Raw genomic sequence first — 16,697 nt, 5'->3', positions numbered from 1 at the left:
CGAGGACGTCGGGCTTGAACGGAGGAAGTTTGTGAGGATCCGTGCGGGCGTGTATTTAGTCCCACATCGGTTATTCGCTGGGTAGATCTTGGATACTTGTACAGGATCAAAGAACCCAAATAATACCTTCCGGCTAGCTATTTTGGGTGAGGTCCTGGGTTGTTACAAATTTCTAGCAACTAATTCTCTATACCTCAAGCTTTGAAGACAACAATGTTAATAGAATCCAGCCGACAGTCAGTGGTCTGGATACTTGGATCAGATCCCCATGAAATCGGAAATGTTGCTACAGGAATAGCAGGATTCTTGATAACAACAATGTTTTACATCTGGAAATGTGCTTTGACACCAGCCATTTTGGTCGAACTTCTGCATCACAGGCTCACAGCATTGGTTCTGCACTTGAATCTTCAAGTAGATGACTCTGGCCTCCCACATCCATCCTTTCGATTTTATGATCCTTAGATTTTGCCCACAAGAGAAGATAGAGACCACCAACAACCAAGACAGATCCAATAAAGCTGTACAGAATGCAGTTGCCAAAGGCAAAAACATTTAGCCAGAATCAATTCCATGAGAAATGGGGTGGCAAGGAGACCTGTGGACAGCTAGAACTCAAACTAACCTCTCATGCTTGGCTGCAACTCCCAGGACAAGTGTCTGAATAAGAAATGAGAAGATGACGAGCAGAGGAGAGAAAGCTGTCGCAAAAACAGGGCCTTTCTTGCGTACGCACCAATTCAGAGCCAAGTATGACAGTCCTGTTACCACGGTTCCCTGCAGCACCGGATAAAGACTCTAATTTTCAGAACTTCCAGGGAGCGATCATGTTTAAGTTTTCTCTATGGCTTCTCACAGATCTTTTGAGAAAGACCAAGGGAATTCGACAGTGCATGACAATTGTTGAATTCGTTGTTAATTTGGTATGACTTACCCCATAAAGGATTGCAAGTAGCTGCAGGCTTCCAGCCAACTTAATCCTCCATGATGAAGGGTTTCTCTCTATCAAAGCTGCCACTATCAGTGTCTGGAGGGTCCCAAAGAGGTTCATGATAGCTGCCAAGGTAAGATCTGCTGGATACTTCACGGCCACCCTTTCCTGCAAGGAAAACGCTGCTCACGAATCCTTCCTGATATCTACCATTTAACCTTTGGAGAATGCAAACAAAGACAAGAACCATATAAATTCTGCATATGGAAGCATCTTGCTTCCATCTTAAAATATTTGCAGAAGAAGAGAAAAAAAAATTATTTTCTGTACCATTATATTCGGTATATATATTTGTGTATAGACTTCATAAAAAAATAATAATATAGATTGATATAAAATCATACTAATAATAAAAAATATTATCGACAGATACAAGTTGTTATGTGCTTCCTAAAATCACTCTAATAAGATCATACTAATAAAGAAAAATAATATACATGGACGACGCAGGTTGTTATATGAAATTATGCTAACAGCAAACAAAGACAAGAATCATATAAATTCTGCATATGGAAGCATCTTGCTTCCTCTGTTATTCCTCAAATACACACACACACACACACACACAAAAAAAAAAAGGAATGACACACTTTGCCTGTTATAGATGTCATGATATCATTTCACATTAAATTAAGTTTCAGCTTGCTGATTCTGCCTCTAGTTCTAGTAGTCTGTGCTGTCATTTCCGAAGGACCTTCCACAAAATGTTGCATTCATTGGGATTTTTTTTTGGGTAGAATGGTTGCTCACACAACTCTAGCATGAGTACAACTAGCAAAGTGTAAGGATAGACGGGCAGCTACAAAATATGTTCAAAATACCTCTCTCAAGTGGTGAAGAGCGAAGGATTGAGAACTTCTTTTTTAGGGATACTTCTCAACTACTATGACTATGAATCTATATACATACATTTATGCATGCTTCTTCGACAACTATTGAGAATATAGTCCAAAATTGTGCGTGTTTCTATGTAATGACTGTTTCAAAGATCATTTCCAACTCTCCTATTGCAATGTTCACAACGGTTGAATCTTTTCTATGCTTCTTTAGCCTGCTCGGCTTGTGGGAAGGGGAAAAGAAAATTACATTTTGGACCCGTTGTTTGACTAAGAGGAAGAAGGTTGGATATCGACACGTACCACGAAAAGATTCGCGAAGGCCACGCCAAGGACTGCGAGACCCACCATCAGCGAGCCGACGAAGTGGCCTTCGCCGCTGCCGGCGGAGGGGTCGTCGTCCCGGCTGGACGAGACGACAACGAAGGTGGCGCCGGCGGTGGAGACGAGGACTCCCCAGAGCTTGGCCTGGCCGCGGGCGCTGCAGGAGCGGAAGCGCTCCTGCCGACACGCCACCGCCAGGACGAAGACCACCGCCGGGATCAGGTTCATCGCCACGCTCTGGAACGTCGCCGTTATGTAGCGGAGGCTCGCCGTGAACATCAGCTCCCCCACCGGGATCCTTCCCACCAAGAAGAAGAAAATTCCTTTTTCAGGAAAAAAAAGAAGCGGCGAGATTAATCAAGAAAGAAACGGGGAGAGGGCTTTGATCAACTGTAAGAAGCCGATGAAGAAGGCCCAGGAGAGGATTTGGGAGGAGGGCTTGGGGCGTTTGCCTCTGCGTCGGTGGAAGATTTAATTATTATGAATCCAAGAAACAAATGAGAAGCTAGGGGGAATGAATAGTTAATAAATCGGCGACGGTACCGGTCGAAGAGGAGGGCGAGAGAGCAGAGGAGGAGGAGGGAGACGAGCTGCTGGTAGACGACCATGACGACGGCACTGACGCCGAGGGAGGGGTCGAGGACGGACTGGAGGATGACCAAGAGCACGGAGAGGGCAAGCTGCCTCAAGGTCATCACCAAGTAGGGCGCGGCGGCCTCCACGGCGGATCCAAGGCCGCTCCCGGCCATGGCTGCTGCTATTTCTCACTTGCTTGAAGCTTCCCTCGGTCTTTGGGGAGCGATGGGAGCCGATGCTAGGAATCGATACTGCATTAGATCATGCCGGTGAGTGGACCAGAATGTTCCAAATCCACAGTTATTGGATTTTTCGCTCCGGTTTTCACTGAAAGACATAAAAAAAAACACCAGAGTACGGAGTACGGCTATGAGCCTATGAGGCCCAACCACGCTACGAACACATCGCAATGGTTTTTTTTAAGGCTTTTTTTCATAAATATCTTTCTAAAATTTTAAATTTGCCCATCTAAAAATTATATTTATTTTTGTATCTTTATAAGAGACATTTTTTTACTATTTTTTTAATATAACAATTTTTCTAACACGGTTAAAAAAATCGTATTTATTTTAATTAAAAATAAAATAAAATTTTAAAATTATTTTTTGTTTTCCATTGCGATTGCTATATAAATTTTTTTTTTACTCATCTATCCATTAAAAATATTTTAGTTATTTTAATTTAATATTATTAATTTTTTAACAACATCAGATGGTGTAGATACATCTCAAAAAATAAAAATAAAAAATAAATAGAATAGCAAACCAAGTATTTTACAAAAGTATATGTGTAAATATTAATTTAAAAAAAAATATTCATGCAAAATTTGATATTTAAAAAAAATATTCAAGCAAAAAAAAAAATAACAGCATGGTTTTCCCCCATGCATTTTTCCACCCAAAAATGAAAGGGGAGAGATAATAATAAAAAAAAAAAAGTAGGGGACGAAGGCATAAGCCAATTGACTTTGCCAAATGCCGCAACCAAATATCAACGGGCACCTCATTTCATCTCCTACGTGACTACATGAGTGACTTTTTTTGGGGATAAACAGCATTAGTCATCCATTAATATATCTAGGAAATCAGAGTTAAAAAACCTTTCAACTGTAACGAAGAATTCATAACATTTAGTTTTTGAGGTATAATACATTATATATAATGGCTTGCAGACGATATATATTATATTTTTGTTATTACAGATGCGATAATGTTAATAATGGTCCAAACAACTACTATTTAACTGTAAGTTTCAGGTATAAATTATATTCCATCACTTGAAAATGTCAGATATATTGTCATAGAATGCTTTTAGATGTTTGTTTTGTTTAACGTGCTAACTTGGATTAAACCATCATGAGGTTCTCGGATTAGTGCTTTGCATTCTAGGCCTAAAGGGCACCTTGCTTGAGACACTTGTTGAAGGTCACGGAATGCGAGATAGGTGACGAAGTGAAATGGAATCGTAGAATTTTGCTGTTACAGTGATATCGAAATTGTGTCATTCTATCGAGAGTTTTTGTCATTCGCCTGTGCTTGCAAAGTGACCACAACGAAAACGAAGTGTGACAACTCCTCTTGAAGATGTATAAGTTTAGGTCGTCTCTTTTACTGCTCACCATTCTGATGAAATTCTCTGAACTCGCCATACATCTATTCCCCCATCTTTAGAGTGTATCCTTTCTCTGGACTCTCATGATAGTGCTCATACGAGATTAGGTGAGCCGCCGATATATCAAAGAAAAAAAAAAGAAGAAGACAGATATGTGAGCTTCCTCGCAAACCTTCTTTCTTCCTTCTCATATATTAGATATTGGAGCTGCTCAAAGTTTGCAGTGAAACTTTTAGTTAGCCAAATCCACTGCTGAGTTGGTGGACTAGTTCAACCGCAAAGCAACATGCACAGACACACACAAACATGCATGTATTGCGTTCTTTTTATTATTTTTGTCCGTTTTTGTGCGTGCCACTTCACAGTTGGACTGGGCTACCAACTATAACTTCTCAAATTTACAAAGAGAAAGCTAAGAGCAGGACTATCCATGTGGAGCATCATCTGGCACAGGGAGGAGGGTAGTGAGGCAAATGGGAACAGGAGGAGAAAATATGGCATCTGACTACTCCTGGACAAGGTGAGGTGATTCTAAATATAGAATTCGAAAGTCAAAAGAATGCCTGAGGCGACATCGTTAGAGCATTACAAAGATCCAAAGGTTTTTCATAATTGTCAAAGCAACTCAAGAATGCATCAAAACCAGCCTTTGCCAAACGGCGAGGTTTTCAACTTCTTCTCGCGGAGTAGAAATCAAGTTGCCCTTCAATTCTTTACTGTTTTGAGATGACAAGCAAGCTTAGTGCCATGCAGTCAATTTTAGACACCTGAGAGTAGGATGTCAGCTTGTGACCATAACTTGCACTTCGAAGAACGTCGACCAGTACGCAATTGAGACAAGACAGACACGAACAAAAGCTTGGATGGTTAATGTAAACAGGTTGGGGGTTCTGACAACTTGGAACCGCTCCAAAGAAGAGAGAGCATGGAAGAAAGTGAACATATTCCACAAATTGAGAAGGATGAAAATAAAAATGCTTCAGAAATAGAGAGACCAAACGATCGCATGGGTACATGATGCCATAAGCCAAGGTTTTTTTACCATTCTAATAAGCCAAAGCGTCGAATTGCACCTATGTTGGTACAGCTAAAAACTAATAGTATTTGCATCAAGTAGAAAGGCCCTAGTTCTTGACCACATGGTTCTCTGGAAATTTTATCCTCGCACCTGAAGTTAAACTAATATGTACTTGCATCAAGTAGAAACGCCAATCCCCATGATCAAATCAATTTGGGTGCTCATTCAAGCTACCAAGCCTGGTTTAACCAAAGAAACAAGAACCACAGAATCTGAGCTACTTCTGCAATATCCTAGACACTGGCAAGTGGCTTTGTTCAATCAAGTCATAGGCAGTAACAAGCCATTATTTGTGATAAGCTGCAGCAGCACTTGCCAAGGGGAACCCTAGGGAAAAGAAAAGAAAAAAAAATCTAGACTCCCTCCTGGTCTTCTCTCCTGCACACAAACACCACAGAAGCATGAAGCACATGCTATGCTCTTGTACAAACTACAATTTGATGCTTCCAACCCAGACAAAAGTCTGAAACTTTGTACATAAAGCTTTGCACGTGCCTGGAATTACTACACGTGCAGCATAGCTTGAATACATATTAAAGTTGAATGCCAGTCAGGTCCACTGATTGCACTAGTGAAGTTGTTCATCCAACCAGCCTGGCTTTCCCCTTCTTTTATTTGGCTGAGGAGCTGTCTAATTGGATTTGTCCAGCCAAGGAGGGCCACCAGCATTGATGCTCTCAGTGGAAACCCATCTCATCTTTAAGGACCAGACAGCTTGCTACCTGATCAACACCCATGCCTTTTAACAACTTGGGCAAACAACACTAAAAAAATTTGAAAGGCAATTCTAAAGAATACTTTCATGGTGCAAGGGACCCTATAGGATAAACTAAAAGGCTCCGAATATATTTCATAGATTATGCCGGTAAGGGTGAGGAAAGAATGATAAGAATGCAGTGATTAGGAAGCAAAGGGCAATTTGTAGAAAGGAATCACCCGAACCTGAAGCAAGATGCATTGAAGCAGAAGTAGGAAAGAGTTTAAGTTAGAGATTTTAGTGCATTTTCATTTTGTATTTCAGAATATAATAGTTTCTTTGGAAGTCAGAAGAAAAAAAAAAATTTGGGGATAAACATCCCCCAGATTAACAGAGGGGCAAACTAAAAAGTTGGCCTTGAAGAAGTGTCTATGAAAAATCAGATGTGTTCCTAGCCACCACCAAAAAAAAATGAACTCGCATTATCTTGTGTAATTAATGTCAAGACTATTGCGATCATAGTAAAAAGTAGCAAAACTCTCTGAACTATTGAAACTTCCCAAATTATTCTTAAACTAAAGGGAAAAAAAATCAGAGCAAGTAGAAGTAAAAGTTTTCCTATCAAAGATATTAGCCATAAAGATTTATAGTCCAAAACAAGTAGATACTCTCAAAGCCGAAAAAACTATTGATGCTGGACACTCCGCAATAACAGATGAGTTAAATGACATCCTGCGATCTTTTCTATCTTCAGAGTCAAACGAAAGAATATTCATACCAAATGAAAGAAACTGAAAGGGCTAGTATCTGTGTTTAATTTTGATATTCGACATGATATAGATGTTCCCAAAAATCCATGACCACCTTGCCTACCCAGCTCCTTTTTCTAATTACACATTGAAAGAGACCAGATATTTCACATTGTGGACGAACCTTACAACCCAGTTTATATTCTACAAAGCATACGTTTCAGTTATTCAATTACAAAAGAATCTTAAAGGGCAGGACATGGAGAAATGGTAAGGTTACTCCCTTCTGATCTAGGTGTCGGGCTCAAAACACAAAAATAGCCTCAACTCATGCAGAATAAGGCCGCAAACATTTGACTCTCTCTAACCCCACAATAACAGGAGCCTAAAGAAACTTTTATAATGCAGCTCCTCTGACTCGTATCTTCCATTCAGTGTCAGGTCTCATTCCTTGTTATCTACAAAAAGATGATCCTTAGTTAATTCCTCTATCACGAACACACTGATGTGTAGTTCCAAAGAACAGAGTAAAATCTGATCCGAGTACTGCCTTAATCAACAGGGTTGTCTAATGTTAACAGATCAGAGTTTTACTGTCATGACCAGGCATTTCGTTTTCCTTTGTTTCTATAATGTTTTCGACTTAATATAATCCCATGCTGGCAGATTTTATAAGTTTAACACTATCGACGGGATAGAGGCCTTCTGCCAATGCTTTATGGCTATTCTATCGGCTTTTAGTTCTACGGATCTACCTTACGAATCAAATAACAAAGAAGATATTAAAAGCTAATTTCTTTGGCTCCTTCATGTAAAACTTATTTCGAGTAATTGCACATATATTACAACACTCTAAACCATTCAGAACACCTTAAGAAACCTAATTTAGCGATCTATAAACTTGTCCCTTCTCTCTGCCTCAACATTTCATTTGAGCTGAGAACCCTCCCAATCTAGGAACCCGTTACCTCTATCTCTCAAACGTTCACCTGCCCTATAATAACAATAACAACAACAACAATAATACTAATAATAATTCATCTGTAACTATCATTGCTCATCTCATCTGATGCACGCCATAACTCACAATAACTGAACATAAGAGTGGGCTTCTGGGGACCCAGAGAAAAATCTCCGTTTGCCAACAACTGAACAAGCTAGAAGTCAATTGTGCTCTCACCAACCGAAGGCTCAAAAGACAACAAGCCCTCAACAGTTGATGAAATCCAAAGAAAGTTTCAGAACGTACACAGAGACAAAGGAAGCCCACCAAACAGTAGAACAAAATCATCATCGTTTCACCTAGAAGATTCCAACACAAACCACAACTATAATAACATGGACGATAATTTAGTGCGACTATTATTCATAAACATGATCAAGAAAAGATAAATGATTAAAATTTTCTTTTCCACTGGAGAGAGAGGAGGAGATCATCAAACAGCAAATGCCAAGTGGAGATCAAATAGAAGGCTAACAAATAAATCATCCCACAAACAGTAATCAATCTCCAGCGATTTCTCTCCCCAATGCGACAGATTATTATCTACGAACCCTAAAAATGGGGGCTGTTTAAAAGAGAGCAGGTAAAGTTTACATTTTTATTTTTCAATCGAACAAATGAGGAAGAGGAAAACAATTCCTAACCTTCTTCCTCGCGCTCCTTGGCGTCTCCCGATCTGGACGCCCTCGGGGTCTGGTTGTGGTGATTGACCTTGGCAAGGTTCCGAGGCTTCCCGACCTCCACCGCCTTCCCCCGTGTCTCCACGTAGGTAGCCGACCCCATCTCCATCTGCGCCACCCTCACCGCCCCGATCAGCCTCTCCGGCAGCTCCTCCTCAGCCTGCGCCTCCACCAGGAACCCCATGTCGATCGTCACCGCCGTCACGTAGCCCAGCGCCAGGTGGAGGATCGCGTTGGCGATCGCCGAGCTCCCGATGTCGACGTCGATCTCGAGGTAGTTCTCCCCGCGGTGGTAGTTGCAGGTCAGCGCCTTCCCCAGGAGGCAGGCGGCGTAGTTCCCCACGGCGGCCTTCACGATCCAGGGGCCCTTGACGATCCGGTTGACGATCTTGAAGCGGGCGTTGCGGAAGGCGTCGTCGCCGTGGACGAAGCGGTAGAAGAGGGAGCCCGAGGGGATGGAATCCTCGGCTGCGAAGTAGAAGACGGCGGAGTGGCACTCGCGGCCGGGGATCTGGAGGTTGACGGCGAAGAGGAAGACCTTGCGGGAGAGACCGAGCGCCTGGGCCCGTCGGAGGGCGGCGGCGACGCGGTTGTCCGGGCGGCCGAGGACGTTGTCGAGGCGGGAGGCGGATCGGAGCCAGTCCACGCCGGCGGGCTTGAGGAGCCAGTCGCCAGAAGGGGTCTTTTGCCGGCGGGAGAAGTAGTTGCAGCCGCGGAGGGCGAAAAGGTCGCCCGGCGGGGACGCCCAGCCGTTGGATCCCGTGTGGAGGTCCACGTGGCGCAGCGATCCCCCCTTGATGGCCTCATCCCGCCAGTCGGACTCCTCCCCGGACTCCGGTGCGGGCGCTCCGGCGCCGGGATTCTTCGTCGTCGGGCACATCTCCGGCCGACCTAAGGCAGGTCCCGCTGTCTTTTTTCTACTTCTTTCCCTTCTTTTCCCACACTCCCCTCTCCCTTCTCCGGGTGGGTGTGCGTATCTTCTCACCCTGTTTCTCTCCCTAGCTAGAGAGCACGAATGTTGTGCTATAAACAAAACGGTGGATGGATTTAAAAGTGCCACCAGATTCTAATAAATTTACGAGGATGCCATTGGACTTGGCGATGGAGTGTACCCTGTGTGCACTATTTCACCATTTATAGGTACTGTGCGATTATACGGCATCTATACCTATATACGTTAGATGGCAGTACTGCTCTCCCTAAACCATACCAAATTTGGAGTTTTTAGTGTATCACGTGCTTGATGAACCCTCACCATGCACCCTTTCCTCCATTCCTTCTTCACTCCATCTTCCATCCCTCGTCTCTTAGCATCCCAACCTGATTGCGATCCTATCGGCAAGGGTGCAAAATGAGAGAAGAGATAAAAAAATGTAAAATATATAAGTAAATCTATCTCATTTCATCAACTTTTGAGATAAATAGTAAACAGTATAAAAAATTATAAAATATATAAATAAATCTATTTTATTTTACCAACTTAAGTTTTTGTAACAAATGATGATTTTAACGTGGTATCCATGGTAGAGCAGATGTCCTGAGCTCGAATGGTTATCTTCCTTCCTCTATTTCTCCTCTCTCTCGTTTTCCTGTCTTCTTTCCCCTCCCGTTGTGGTCGGCTAAACACCACCACCACCACCACCACCAAATCCCTAATCTCCCTTTCTTTTCTCTAAAGAGGGGGAATGATGCAAGGTGGCAACAACTAAAGAGGAGAGAGATGCAAGGTGGACTCAGGAATGATGGACTAGGTAGAGGGTGGATTTGCATTAAAAAGAAAAGAAAAAAATAGAGAGAGAGAGAGACGGAGGGGCAGGGATAGAGGACTCTCCCTTATCTTCTCTCCTCAGTGTGGTTGGCACAACCGATTGATCGCATTCCTCTACTCCCTCTTCTCTTGCAATCAATCGGTGAACTCTCTCTTAGATTAGGAGATTAAGGAAAGGAAATCTACGGCATCGTCATCTTTCCTTCTTCTCCTCCTCCTCTGTCGTGGAGGACGAAAATCTCATAGCAAATACGAGTCTTTTCGTTGCTTCTCAATTTGTTTGTTTGTTTGTTTTGGGGCCTCTCATAGGAGGAAGCAGGGGAGAAGTTTCCATACGCCAAGTGCAACATGAGAGCACGGTGGGTTGGACAGCAAGGAGTGACAGCCGCATGGCGGAGGCAATGGCTGTTATTTTACTTTTGAATTTCTTTCTTTTTTGCATTTTTCTCATCTACCTATTTTTTGCAAATATTTTTTTATCAAAAAGATAATTATTGAAACAATAATGTAATTTGTGATTTTGTAACATAATATTTGTTGCTTTTTTATTAGGTTATTTGTTCCATTAAAATGGCTAATAGTGAATATTGTAATAACTATTGCTTTATTCTAAAAAATAAATTTAAAATAATAAATAACTATTATATCTTGAAAGCCTTTCTAGCTTCGTAATTGCATCACTAAAACTTTCTACAAGGTTAGAATAAGTATTATTTACATTATATTTCATATTTTATTATGTGCATGGTTGAAGGGGTATCCTACAATGTGGTGCAAGAGGAGACGACAAAGAGAAGAGAGAAGGAGATGGTTGCGAGCCGGTTAGGTTTATGCGTTTTTGAAGGGTTTGCTTCGCACGTGCGCAAGTGTGGGCCGTGGGTCTGTGGACCAGTCTCCCAGTTCAGCTCCACAGTCAATAGCTTTGATCATGCCACATCGGTCATTCAGGTGCGTCTGATTCTCGATTTGTACTAAAAAAATAAATTGACTTAATATATACACGCCTCTGTGTTTTAGGATACGCTAAGGGGGTGGGTGTTAATGTATCCATGAGAAATACACTCCTAGATTACTTTCTTATTCATTTTTTAATTGGGGATATATATATATATATGTATGTATGTATGTATGTATGTATGTACGAGATATACGGTTATGGATTATATTCTCTACTTTATCAAGCGTATCAGAAAAGAGATGGCTTTTAATATTTGCCTTGGCTTCATGGGAAAGTCCACTGCATTCCTCACTGAGGTGATAGGTGGCATTAAATAGAAAAATATTTATTATTGTTTAAGTGCTGGGCCCTATGGAACCTGGATGGATCTACTAATAATGCAATATGCGGAAAGATCCTCCCGCTGCCCCCTCAGAAATCGGTATAAGATAACACCGTTACAGTGGTTTCAGAGGTAAGTCATTATATATTTTAGTAATGAATATTCAAATAGAAATTTAGTATATGACTCTTATTTTGTTATAATGGTAATTAGGCTTACGAATAAAATAATATTAGCATCATATTTTGGACCTTTTAACCAAATATTTTTAGCTATTAGTTTTATCAAGCGCATGATGGCCATGCTACAAACTGTTTTTAACTCTTTCTTCTTTTTTTTTTTACAATGAACCCAAATCAGTGGAATAAAATAACTAATATAGCTTCTACCATATCTGTTTTTTATTTTCTCATCAATGCTAATAATCTCCTTCAATTTTTTTTTTTTTTTTTTTTTTTTGCATTTCTAGCAAGGATGGTACCGGAGAAACGAAATCGAAGGAAAGATTCAACACTCTCCTAAATCAAGATAAAATAAAAAGATTTTTTCTTTTGGCACAAGGAAAGTTTTAATTATGATTGTATTCTTGCGAGAAAAAATAATCTCTGTATCTAGATAATATCTAAATATTGATATAATAGCAGTTTTTTATGAAACAATTATTTTAGACAAATATATCGGAGTTTTGTGCAACGTCTAATGTTCAATATAACTATAGCTTTTGTTTATCACTGCATTTATGTACGATAACAATCACCTCAAACAAATATATTAGAATTTTGGCAATTGCAGGCTCCAACTTTGAGCAAAGTGTTAAAATTATTGTAGGATCATTTATTATGCCAAACATAGTCGGCCTCCATAAAGGCTGATAGTGCCAAATTTAGTCAGCCTTATCAAACTTTATCTTAATTGATTTGTAATTGATTGTGCCAAGCTTAATTGGTCTTACCAAACTTCGTCAGCTTTCTAGTTTTATATAAAAATTATTTATGTACATTGTAATTGATAGGCAGAAATACAATTTTTTTTTCTTTTTTTTTCTTTTTTTTTTCTCTTTTTTTTAAAATTTTCAAAACAAAGAGGTGTTGGAGAGGCTTTTGGAGGCTCAACAGCCAGGGTAAGAGAGAGATAGCCAGAGAAGGAAAGAAAAATAGGAAAAAGCTTAAGGTTCTAGAGTTTGCCTTCTTTTAGTTAGGCCGAGATTAGAGAGTGCCCGTCCATTGGAAATAAGGCACACACCCAACGAGACCTCAAGTCGATGGATGGGATACGTTAGGTCTGGTAAGTGAAATAGTGCTATACTAAAAAAATCTACCTACCTCTCTCTTTCCAAAACTCTAGCTCTTTAAGATTGATAAAAAAAAATTGCCCAGCAAGTCCCGGTGGGACATCCCAAGTGTTTCGGCATCTCAAGCACCTTTTACGAGTTGCAGTTAGGTGTTTCTCTCTCGATCTCGTTTTTCTGGCTATGTCCTTCATTGCCTTTGTCTTCTGGAATTATAAAATCTCTCTTATTTCTCTAAAAATTATAGTTCAAACTAATCAATGATCATAATGTTTATTGAATATTTACTATTTCATATTGATGATTATAACAAAAAAATTTTATGTATGTGTTTTTTTTCTTAATACCGCTAGTTGCTAGGTTAACTATTGTGCGTTATTGTGCTAATAAAGAGAGAGCCACACGTCCATCGCATCCAGCAACTAGCTATGCGGGTACTGTGGCCTCGAACAAGCGGATTTAAATAACTAAAATCCAAATGCAACCGAAGAATTTAGAAATAGATTGGAGATGAAGAGGAGAGGAGGAGCCACGCCAGACACACCACCTTAGATATGTGTGTATGTCATCTTTATAAAAAAAAAAACAAATGTGTTTAAGCTAAACTTAATTAGATGCTTGATGGTGTACTGTAGAAAGAGAGACAGAGAGAGAGAGAGAGAGAGAGATGGCATATATTTTTTTTATTTGGTTGGGTTTGGTCAGGAGCTCAGCGAGGCATGACCAACCCTCTCCAACCCACCACTTGGATACGGGGATTTTATGCGGGGAAGATACAGAAGTAAGTCGAGCATTGAATGGATATCGACAATATACAGAATACAATAGCAGGAAATGTGGAGTGACAACTGTCATGATATCCTGCCGTCCCTGTACACATGTCGTATGATCATCGTAAAAATATGATAATGAAAAATGGGAGATTCTCGGCATCTCCTGCTCGCTGGATATCGAGAAGAAGCATTGGGATTCGACGCACCACCCATATCTGACAGCGAACCAAGACAAATGCCAAAGTCTCTTTGTCCGCTTCGATCAGCCCTGCTGCTGGTTTTAATTCCTTTTTAATTTGATATATAGCATGATCCCATGGGTCTTTTTACTTGTCTTTGGTGCTGCATGCTGCTTGCGGACGACAAGGGAAACATAAAAAAAGAAAGGCAACAATGGAAGGAAGAAGAGAGAGAGAGAGAGAGAGAGAGAGAGAGGAAAAAAAGCAAAAAAATAAATACATAAATAAAAAGTTGCCGAAGGCAAGGAGAAGTGAAGGAAAAGAAAGGTTGGAAAGTGAGACGGAGATGGGAAAGAAGAAAAGAAAAAAGAAAAGAAAAGTGGTCCTGCTTAGATTGCGTGGGCGGAGTGGACAACTCATCCCGGCCTGACAAGAGTACACGTTGCAACGAAGAGGGACGGTGGTCTCTCTCTCTCTCTCCCTCTCTGAAGTCTGGGCCCTTTCGCCTTAAACTGATCGCCAGGGACACGCAGATGGGCGTGGATCGAGGGTGCAAAGCTTAAAAGCAACCAAAATCGTAGTGACGCACGCCTAACCCCACTCTCTCCCCTCTCACTGGAATAGGATCCCACATGAGAGGAACCCGTGTACTCCCGTTTGAGTTCCTCCAGAGTACAAGGCTCATTTGGTGAAGCTTTCGAAAAAGTTAGAAAATATTTTTTAATTCTGTAAAATTATTTTTAGATGGGATAGGATATTTAATAAAAAATCAAAATTAGAAATCTGAAATAATTTTTTGAAAAAAACTTTATTTTGAAGTTTTTCCCCAAAAAGCATATTTAGCTCTGTCATAATGCTATTTTAAATTATAATTTTTTTCTTTTTAGACCAAAATATCTATAATAAATATAATAATTATAAAAAATAATAATATTAATATATAATAATAATAATAATATTAATAATAATATTTTATATTTTTATTATTATATTATACTATAAATATAATATTGTATTATATTATATCATCATACATCGATATATTATATTATATAATATCAGTGTTCTAATATATCATTATAGACTTACTGTGCAGGTGAAAGATGAAATTCTTACTGCTCTGAATAACATGAGTCCAAAGGATAATCTGATGATCGATTACAAGCTTCCGAATGTTACAACAACGATATATTAATTTTTCTAACAACCAAAATCATTATACTGGTGCTAACAAATAAAAATCCATAATCAACATCTTTGTTTATGTCTGTCTTAATGCAATCAAGGGACAGAAGATAACAACAAGCCACAATTTTAAAACCATGACCGAGGCATATGATATTGCCTGCAGTTTTTTTGCAGCCACTCGGGGTCGGATGCAAAAGGATGGCTCATCTGAGCTGATTCCCGAAGTACGAACTCGTTGGTTGTGATGAAAAGCAAACTCCAGAACCCGGTTCAATATTCGACCAAGAATTGAACACCTGACCTCTTATACAAAGGGGCGGGAAGTAACACCTTTTTCTTTTTTCTTTTCCCCCCAGACAAAGGAAGTAAAACTTATTCGGTGATGGTTGGGGAAAAAAAGAGAGAAAAAGGTATTACTTCCCGTCCCTTGTATGGTACCAAACAGCTAGATTAATCCTCCAAATATTCCACTTTGGACGGTGGACAACAAAAGGAGCTCAAAGGAATTGCATTCTAGAGCTGGAAAGGGCAAATCAATGAACTCCAGGTTTGCAAAGAATCAAGCGGACCTAGATACCTGCACTGGTGTTCTGCAGGTCTCTCCATAATCTCGCTCCAATATCTGTTCCCTGGGCACCTCTCAAAATATTCTTGGGAGCTCCGTTTCCAGCTCTGACCTGGATCTGCACCAACCTTTCTGACTCAGGTAACTATTAAAAATGAGCAACTCATCAGAAGTTACCATTTAAACATTCTCAGGGATGACGAGCGTTAACTTATGTTCTGATGACTATTTTCCTTTCTACTTAGGTAAGAAGGTTAGTAAATTGTGAAACCCGATTCAGGATTCAGTTTGACCGCTCTGCAGCATGTAGAAGGTTGGTAGGACATGCTGTTGGAATGAGATTTTATAACTGCACCGGCTCGTATGAAACTTGACCGGCTTGATGGTTAGAAAGTTGACAGAACTTTAACTGGAACATGGAAAGACAGACAGCACGGGTAAGATGATAGAACATAAATGATGAGGTAGATAATTGCGTGAAAAAAAAAAGAACATAAAGTAGGTGGACTTCATTATTTCAAGATTCATTATAGAGGCATAAAAGATTTAGCAAACTTCTCCATCAATCTTGAAGAGAATGAGCGATGAAGGGAAGGAACACAACCCTCCTTCCATGACAAGGTCCGAATATTACAAACAAATTGAAAATATATAGAGTTTAGAAACCCCAAGCAATTGTGCTTCAAAATCCTCTTTATATATATTTTTTAAATAAATCCTCGTCATTCACTTGCGTTCCTTTCAAACCCACCTCCCCTAAAATCCTACCATGATTCACCCTTAAAAAACAGAAGACATATTTAATCCTACCGACATAGAAAAGAATTGTAGAAGCATGAGACGTTTAAGTGGACCAAGGCAAAGCGTTCAACAAGCATGCTGCCATTTAATGAAATTGAAAGAGAATGAATTCACTGTTACCACCGTCAAAAAACTAAGGCAAGACTTTGGGACTGTTCTCATTCAATAGAAACTACAACAAAATTGAATTCATAACTCTGACCAGAATAGTAAACCACAGCATGTCAAACTAACCGAAAAAATCACGGCATGTTAAGATTGGAGCCGCTGCAGAAACAAAAACTCACCAGTCTGGCTGAAATTCTCCAGC

At 40.1% G+C, this 16,697-nt stretch overlaps 2 protein-coding genes across 2 annotated transcripts; both read right to left on the bottom strand.

Annotated features, from left to right (window-relative positions):
- Positions 1-217: 217 nt before the first annotated feature.
- On the bottom strand, positions 218-3,055 carry LOC103715624 (WAT1-related protein At4g08290-like). The gene is made up of 6 exons (XM_008803308.4): positions 2,695-3,055; positions 2,543-2,605; positions 2,131-2,449; positions 935-1,099; positions 626-777; positions 218-521 (listed from the first exon to the last, which is right to left on the bottom strand). The coding sequence occupies exons 1-6, from the start codon at positions 2,898-2,900 to the stop codon at positions 383-385; spliced, it is 1,044 nt and encodes a 347-aa protein (XP_008801530.2). The 5' UTR covers positions 2,901-3,055; the 3' UTR covers positions 218-382.
- Positions 3,056-5,655: 2,600 nt separating this feature from the next.
- Positions 5,656-9,560, bottom strand: LOC103715623 (protein ENHANCED DISEASE RESISTANCE 2-like). The gene is made up of 2 exons (XM_008803305.4): positions 8,510-9,560; positions 5,656-6,138 (listed from the first exon to the last, which is right to left on the bottom strand). The coding sequence occupies exons 1-2, from the start codon at positions 9,423-9,425 to the stop codon at positions 6,116-6,118; spliced, it is 939 nt and encodes a 312-aa protein (XP_008801527.2). The 5' UTR covers positions 9,426-9,560; the 3' UTR covers positions 5,656-6,115.
- Between the last annotated feature and the right edge of the window lie 7,137 nt (positions 9,561-16,697).

Source organism: Phoenix dactylifera, chromosome 9 (assembly GCF_009389715.1).
Source record: "Phoenix dactylifera cultivar Barhee BC4 chromosome 9, palm_55x_up_171113_PBpolish2nd_filt_p, whole genome shotgun sequence".
In the NCBI taxonomy this organism is placed as follows: domain Eukaryota; kingdom Viridiplantae; phylum Streptophyta; class Magnoliopsida; order Arecales; family Arecaceae; genus Phoenix; species Phoenix dactylifera.
Note: the sequence above shows the minus strand (reverse complement) of the source record. Positions and strands in the feature narration are given on the sequence as shown.